General features: G+C 55.0%; 1 protein-coding gene across 2 annotated transcripts; it reads left to right on the top strand.

Moving 5' to 3' along the window:
* Window positions 1-7: 7 nt before the first annotated feature.
* GCC1 (GRIP and coiled-coil domain containing 1) lies at window positions 8-6,000 on the top strand. Of its 2 annotated transcripts, none has more exons than XM_026868505.1 (3): window positions 8-242; window positions 565-1,623; window positions 2,933-6,000. In XM_026868505.1, the coding sequence occupies exons 2-3, from the start codon at window positions 577-579 to the stop codon at window positions 4,223-4,225; spliced, it is 2,340 nt and encodes a 779-aa protein (XP_026724306.1). In that variant the 5' UTR covers window positions 8-242; window positions 565-576; the 3' UTR covers window positions 4,226-6,000. The 2 variants fall into 2 exon arrangements, with proteins under 2 accessions (XP_026724306.1, XP_026724307.1); XM_026868506.1 differs by lacking the exon at window positions 8-242 and adding an exon at window positions 269-346.
* Window positions 6,001-7,485: the final 1,485 nt, after the last annotated feature.

Here is a 7,485-nt window from a genome sequence, read left to right as displayed (position 1 = left end):
TGGCTTCTCCGGCCCCTGGTGCTGACACCCCACCCCTCCGTGGCAGGTCTTCTGCAGTGGGAACCCTCCCCCAGCCTTCAGCCGGAGAGCTGGGGCTCCCCACCGGAGCTGGCAGCGCTCGGGTTACCCCCACAGCAGGCAGCTCTGCTACCACGGGGCTGTTTCTCTTGAAAAGCAAGAACCGAGCCATTTATAGTTGTAGACCTTTGCACTGGCCTGAGCGGGAGCGGCTGCAGTGGCAGGTATCACTGTACAAGGTGTTAAAGCGGTTTTCTCTGGCTCTGGCCGACAAGCTGAGGTGTCCAGGTTGTAGCAGGAGTACATTTCCCCTCGGAGCAGGACCTGCGTGAGTGCATTTCTCCTCAGAGCAGGACTTGTGTGCTAAGCCCTGCAGCTCCTGGGGCATGCGAGTGCTTGTTGGGGTTCAGAGTGTGGTGCCTGATGTGTTGCAGAGTCATTCAGTGTCTGCTCTTCTGGAGGGAGGTTTCAGGGTGGTGGCCTCACTTAACTGCCTGCTCCTGCCGATCGTAAATGTGTCTTTGCTGCTTGTTTTCTTCCTTCCAGATTGCGTGAATCATGGAGAAGTTTGGCATGAACTTTGGAGGTGGCCCAAGTAAAAAAGATCTTCTAGAGACTATTGAATCGCAGAAGAAGCAGCTTCTTCAGTACCAGGTTCGGCTGAAGGATGTCGTCAGAGCCTACAAGAGCCTGCTCAAAGAGAAGGAAGCCTTGGAAGCCAGCTTGAAAGTATTGTCTGTGTCTCATGAGGCAGATATTGGCCTGAACGGTGCCCAGCCCGCGTCTGCGGCTAGCTCCGGCTCTTCCTTCGCCGATTCTGCTGATGACAGGAGCTCGGTTCACAGCGAGGATATCGTGGGGACAGCTACCAGTGCAGATACGGCCGCCAGCCTGGCCAGTGCCAAGGGTGAGGCAGGGCCTGAGGATGACAAACCTGCAGCTGCCGCTTCCTCTCTTAAATCAGAAGAGATGAGTGGGTCGGAGAGCGGCATCAGCACGAGCAGCGGGGATGTGTCGTCTGCTGCGAGCGAGGCTGATAAGAGAGTGCTCCAGCTGAAGACTCAGCTGGCCACCTTGACCAGCGCTCTGTCAACAGTCACGCAGGAGAAATCCCGCATGGAAGCCTCGTACCAAGCAGACAAGAAGAAGATGAAGCAGGACCTGGATGACGCTGTTAAGAAAGCCGAGGATGAGACGGAGAAGTTTGAGACGGAGCTGAAGTCTGTTCAGGAACAGCTGGCTGAGACCAAAGCCCGTCTGATCACACAGCAGCACGACCGAGCGCAGGAGCAGAGCGACCACGCTGTTATGCTGCGAGAGCTCCAGAAGCTGCTGCAGAGCGAGAGGACTTTGCGCCAGGACGCAGAGCTGAAGCTGGAGGAGACCAGGGAGGCGCTGGCCGGGAGGGCGTGCATGGCCGACCGCGCCGAGGGCTACGAGCTGCAGATCAGGCAGCTGAGCCAGGAGGTGGAGGACCTGAAGAGAGAGCTGCAGGCTGTCTGGGAGGAGAACAACAAGCCAGACCCCCGGCTACAGGGCCTGCAGGAGGAGATGGCCGGCCTGAAGAACCACTTCCACATGCAGCTGTTGCAAGAGATGAAGAAGGTAATTCCTTGTCTGGGCCCCAGAGCAGCTCACTCTGGGGAATATATCAGTGTCTGGGGCAGGGTTTGAGACTGGAGGAGCACAAATTCCCCTTCCCAGTCCCGCAGAGTCCTGGAGGTTGGAAATAGATGAGAACATCGTGGCTTTGATTGATGGGGTGAAGTCCTGGAGGAAAATCAAAGCTGTTTGTGATACAGTGATTAAGTTGTTAATCAGGGGGTGGTGAGCATTGGATTTGGGAGCAGCCTTTGAGGCGGTTACACAGTGACTGTCCTCCCCAGTGTCCTTTGGTTCTGAACGTGTTACTGGCGTGACAGTGGCTGAGCCTGGGAGCTTTCCTCCGCCCCGCTGTGGAAAGGAGTGTGGTCTTGACTCTGTAAAGCACGTAAGTGCACTGCAGGGTGTGATTGCAGGAGCTCATAAAAACACCTTCTTCAGTGAAACTCGGCATGCTCTGGGGAAAGAAGAAAAGTAAGTACAGGAGAAAGGCTCCAGGGGGGAGAGCAAAGAGCTAGAAAGAGGGATGTGGTGGGAAAGAGGAACCTGTGTAACTCTGCGGGTGGTGGGGCAAAGTGCTTGGGCTTGGCACCAGTAACTGAATTTGCAACTGGAAACACGCTGGAATGGAATCGTCCTCATCTCCCTGCACTCTGGCACAAGTTTTTTTTCTTTCTCATATGAAGCATCAGGCTGGTTTAATGCCGTTTGCAATTTTATTTTTTTTCTGAAGTGGTCTCTAACAGCTTCTCCCTGGCAGAGGTGAAGGGGACCTAACTCGGGCTGTGTTTTCTTTCATAATGGTGGTTGTCAAGTTGCCCAGAATATTTATTAGTCAGTCAGATCTCAATAGCTGTGTAAAGAGTGAACGCCAGGTGTTTGCTGTAGCTACTCACAAACCACTGAATGATATTAATACCAGCACAACAAAGCACGGGATTTCAGTAAATTGCAGTTCGATGTGTGAAAGCTTTAGGGCACGTGCACGTTTTAAAAAGATCCTGTAGCAGATGTGACGTGAGTTCGGTGCTTCCCGCCCCCCTGCACACCTACAGCACTGCAGATAATTCTGGTAACGGGAGCTCTGCAGAGCAGGGAACAAAGGCAGAAATGCTCTTGGCTTATTTTAGCCCCAAAGAAACAAATATCCAAAAAGACAAGTCAGTGTGGTGGCTCGTACGGGCTTCTAGGGGAAGGGACGGCCCCACGCTTGGTCTGGAGTTCAGCAGAGCAGAGTTAAGCCCCCGTGTAAACCAGAGACCTGCCCAGAGCGTTGAGGTGACCTAACCCTGCTGTGTCTCTCTGCTCTCAGACCGCCCAGGCCGAGGAGCAGCTCCGCCAGCACGCCCAGATGGAGGAGCGGCGAGTGGCCGCCTTGGAGGGCCAAGTCTCCGAGGTGTCGGAGCTACTCGGCACGTACGAAAAGGCCAAGCAGAAGGACCAGGTGGTCATCCAGAAGCTCAAGGACCGCATCGTACAGTTGGACCTGGAGAACAAAACCCTGGCCATCGCCGCCTCCAGCCGCTCCCCCGTGGATGTTCACGTAGAAGAAGCCAATCTTGATGTTAATGTTCTAAAAGATAAAATGGAGAAGCTGAAAAAGCTCCTGCAGGCAGCGGCGAAGAAGAGTCAGCCCGCGCTGGACATCGAGAAGCTGTGTGAGCTGGAGCTGCCCAGGGGCTCGGAGGCTGGCGATGGCGAGAAGGCCACTGCCTTGTACTACCAGCAGGAGCTGAAGCAGCTGAAGGAAGAGTTTGAAAGGTACAAGATGAGGGCGCAAGTGGTTCTCAAGAACAAGTCGGCCAAAGACGGCAATCTGGCTAAAGAGCTGGAGGAAGCTCAGGAGCAGCTGGCGGACCTGAAGGAGAAATACATTGTGCTTCAGCTGTCCTCTGACGAGATGGAGAAGCGGCACCAGCAAGACCTGGAAGCCAAGAAGCAAGAGATGTCCCAGCTGCAGCAAAGTCATAGGCAGGAGTTGGAGCGGTGCCAGCTGGACTACAGGGAGCGGGTGCTGAAGCTGGAGGAGGAGATGCACAAGCAGCGGGACCGAGCGCTGGCAGTGCTGGCGGAGAAGGACCAAGAGCTGGAGCAGCTGAGGTCGGTCACGCTGCCTTACGGGCTTCAGGGATCCAAACCCTACCCTGACGTTACCAGCAGTGACTCGCCAGGTGACGATTCCTCAGAGATTCTCCCCCAGGCCCTTCATCTCTCGGCCAGCAGCGAGCCCACCTTCTTCTTGTACGCGGAGCAGCTGGCTCGCAAGGAAGTGGAGATCGTAGCGCTGAGGAAGCAGAAGCACAAGCTGGAAATGCAAGTTCACCAGCTCCAGGAGAAACTCTTGGTTGAGGAGGAGAAGCACCGGGAAGAGGTGTCTACACTTCAAAGCGAAATCGAGAAGAACTTCAGGGATAAGAGCAGAGAGGGAGCCAACCTGGAATACCTCAAAAACATTGTTTATAGATTTTTGACGCTGCCAGATTCTCTTGGTCGCCAACAGACTCTCACGGCTATTTTGACTATTCTGCATTTCAGCCCAGAAGAAAAGCAAGCTATTACAAAACAGTCAGCTTACAGCAGCTGGTGGCTGTCTGGGAAGAGATGAGATGGCTGCTTTTTATTCCTGTCTGCTTGTGCACAGTAACACGGTTCTGGTTATTAACAAAGAGCACTTCTCTTGTGGTGTAACCTCTTCCCGACCACGTGATGGAGCGGGGGGCTTTTGGCAAAGAATTGGGCTTAAACTAGTGCTCTTAGCACTCATTTAAAGTAGAATTGTGCCAACTCTTCCGGTAGGATTGTGGTGCTCTCTGGTGTGAGGATTTGCTCTGAGATGGGACCTGATTTAAAAAAGAAAAAAAATTGAAGGTAGATACTGATGCTTTTTTTAAACACAATTAATACCTGTCAGGCGTAGTGTGAGGAGCTTTATTAGAGTGGAACTTACGGCTTCAAACACCAGACAGGCTTGTGACTCAAAAGATTTAAAGGCGGGGTGGGGGGAGAAGCACTTAACACGGTGCTAAAATAACATAAGACAAAGAGCTGAAAGCCTGCAAGAAGGATGAGTCCTAACTACCAGCATCATCCAAATGCAGAAAATCTTGAGTGATTTCTAATAAGGTTATTTTTTTTTAACCTTGAGCCAAATTTATAGCAGTGGGTAGAGCAGCTCCTCACAGCACAGCGCGTCCCGGGGCGCTCCCTTACTGACCAGGGATCCTCTCTGCCGTTATTGCTGTTTCCCAGGAAGGAGAAGAGATACCCCGGATATTTAAATTTGAACGCTTGGAGCTGCAGTGGTGCAAGCAGTGGTCCCCCAGCAGCAGATATCTGACCCCGCTTGAGATGGGAACGGGGCTGTTGCAGAAAGCAGAGGGAGGAGAGGCTGAAGCAGGCATGCTGACCCTTCAGCACTCATCTGCTGAGCGTTTGGGGGTTTCGGTGGAGGGATGACGTTCTGCAGTGTTGGGTTTTGGAAGCCAGGCTTTGCTCCTGCTGCTCTAGAAGCAGAAAACAGCTCTGGGGAGCCCTGCACTTGCCCTAAACACCGTGTGGGGAAAAGCCCGGCTGGTTGCTGCATAGACCTTGAAATTCTTGTGTAACTCCCTCACGGTTTGGTGAGAATGGTAAGAAGGAAGCCAAAAAAAAGTTTTGAAACCCTTCTGGCTTTGGTGTAAGCTCCCTGCTGGCGTTCCTGTGGTTTGCAGTTGGGCTCCTGAGTGCTTAGACCCCGAACAGCTGAGCTGAAAGCCCCGGCTCAGTGGGAAGATGGCTGGAATATGAAAGTTTTACAGCCGGCTGCAAGGGTAGGAGCAGAGTGTTGAATGTTTGCGGGCTGTGCGAGAGGGGTCGAGGCTTCGGGGAGCTGCGGCCTGCTGGGGGAGCTGCCTGCTCCTGCCTGTGGGAGACCTGACTTCACCCCTTTGTCTTCAGTCTGCCCGCTGCCGAGATGAGGGATCCCCAGGGATCTCCCCAGCCTGTCCCCTGGCTCCTGGGGCCACTAGAGGGCACCCACTGGTCGCCCAGTCCCTAGGGATGGCCACCCTAGGGTGCAGCATCCCTCCTGCTGCCACCACACTAGTGCTGATGGGGCCTGACCCCCCTGGGAATGGGCCTGGCCCTGAAAAGCAGCACAGAGGAAAGCAACAAGTGCCATGAGAGGGCTTAGTGGCCAAGGCTGGGTCCTGGCTGGTCCACGTGGCCAGGGGGGCAATGCTGTGTCTCGGGGCAGCTCTCACGGGGGCTGTAAGGTCAGCAGGGTGGGTTTCTCTGTCCAAAACGTCTTCTGCAAGTGAACTGCTCCGGAGGTCTGGGGCAGGTGCTGATGCTTTTTGTAATGAAGGCTATGCAGAGTCAGGAAAAACAAACAAGCCCCAACTTTTGTGTGTGTGGTGCTGCCCGTTGGCATTAAGTTCCCTGAAGTGGGAAGGAGTGTCTCTGCAGGTGGGAAGGGCCGCGCTGGCCAGATCTCTTGGAAAAGCTCCATCAGGAAGTTTTTGTGCTGATATTTAAATGGTCGCTGCGCTCTCCACACCAGGGAGGGATGTTTTGCTTCCAGAGCTGGCGGGTGGTTGCCTGAAGCCCTGGGAACCGGCTACTCCCAGCTGCGCTTCCAGAGCTTTCTCCTCTGCGTAGGCAAAACCTCGCTTTGCGTTTGTTGTTTTCTTGCACCTGCTTTGTTTTTAATTAAAGCTTGGCTACTAAAGCACAACTTGCCCATCCCAGAGCTCAGGGGAAGTGTAAACGCTGGCATTAAGTCTTGTTTTAGCACTCCTCAGGCCTCCCCCGGGTCCCGGCGCCGCTGAGCAGCCGGGTGGGTTTAGCAGCTCCGCTGTGCTGCCAGGGAGGCCGCGGCGTGCGGCGCTGGTGCAGGGGACGTGCCGCTCGCTCTCGGTGCAGCGTCCTGGTGTGGCTGTGGCGTTGCAGCAGCAGCTGCTGCTCTTTCACCCGGGTGATGCTATGAGCCCAGCTTGGCGGCTCGTGTGGTTTTTCTCGCCGAGGAAGTGGGCGCTGAGAGGCCGCAGGGCTGAGCCCACACCTTCCCCGCCTCGTGGCTGCCGGTGCTGCTGCCCTTTGAATGCTGGGAGCTGGGGTTTGCTCTGCAAATCCCACCTTGCTGAAGGCAAGGGCTGTGCTCCGGCTAGCATGAGCCTTGGTGCCAATTACTCCTCAAAAAATCCTCAGGGAAGACTTGCCCCAGGCAGAACTTGGGCCTGCTGGAGGTCTCGGGAGGAGCTGACAAAGCCGAGCAGGAAACAGTTCCTCCTGCTGGCGGGGGCAGAGGCTGAGAGCGGCAGCAGTTGGTCCCACGCGGCAATCCCTGTGCTGCTCCATCAGACAGTGGAGGTTTTTCCAGGGTTCCTCAGCTTTCACAGAATCATCTCGGTTGGAAAAGACCTTGATGATCATTCTAGTCCAACCATTAAACAATACAAGCAGTGGCTCAGCAGAGGGATTTGCTGAGAAGAGCCCAGTCCCTGGTCCCGGTTTGGAGGGGTTGAATCAAGCGGTGCCTCTGAAACTACGGGGATCGCTCAAAATCTCACCCAGCAGCAGGAGGAGCCGTCCCTGCCACGCCCGAGGGTGATGATGGAAAATGAAGTAACCTGGAGGAGCTCCGAGCAGTGCTGGGGTTGGTGGTTTTCAGGAGGAGCAGGACTGACACTGATGTTCCTGGATTTGGGCCCCTCACCCCAAAAAGGCCATTGAATGACTCGAGCGTGGCCAGAGAAGGGCAACGGAGCTGGGGCAGGGTCTGGAGCACAGGTCTGCTGGGGAGCGGCTGGGGGAACTGGGGGGGTTCAGTCTGGAGAAGAGGAGGCTGAGGGGAGACCTCCTGGCCCTCGGCAACTCCCTGCCAGG

Source organism: Athene cunicularia (assembly GCF_003259725.1).
Source record: "Athene cunicularia isolate RWA chromosome 1 unlocalized genomic scaffold, athCun1 chr1_part2, whole genome shotgun sequence".
Taxonomy (NCBI): domain Eukaryota; kingdom Metazoa; phylum Chordata; class Aves; order Strigiformes; family Strigidae; genus Athene; species Athene cunicularia.
This window is presented reverse-complemented; position numbering and strand designations above follow the sequence as displayed.

Coding starts and splice junctions, on each gene's coding strand:
- GCC1 (XM_026868505.1), top strand. CDS start 577: ATGGAGAAGTTTGGCATGAACTTTGGAGGTGGCCCAAGTAAAAAAGAT. Junction 1,624..2,932: donor TGTTGCAAGAGATGAAGAAG/GTAATTCCTTGT, acceptor CTCTGCTCTCAG/ACCGCCCAGGCCGAGGAGCA.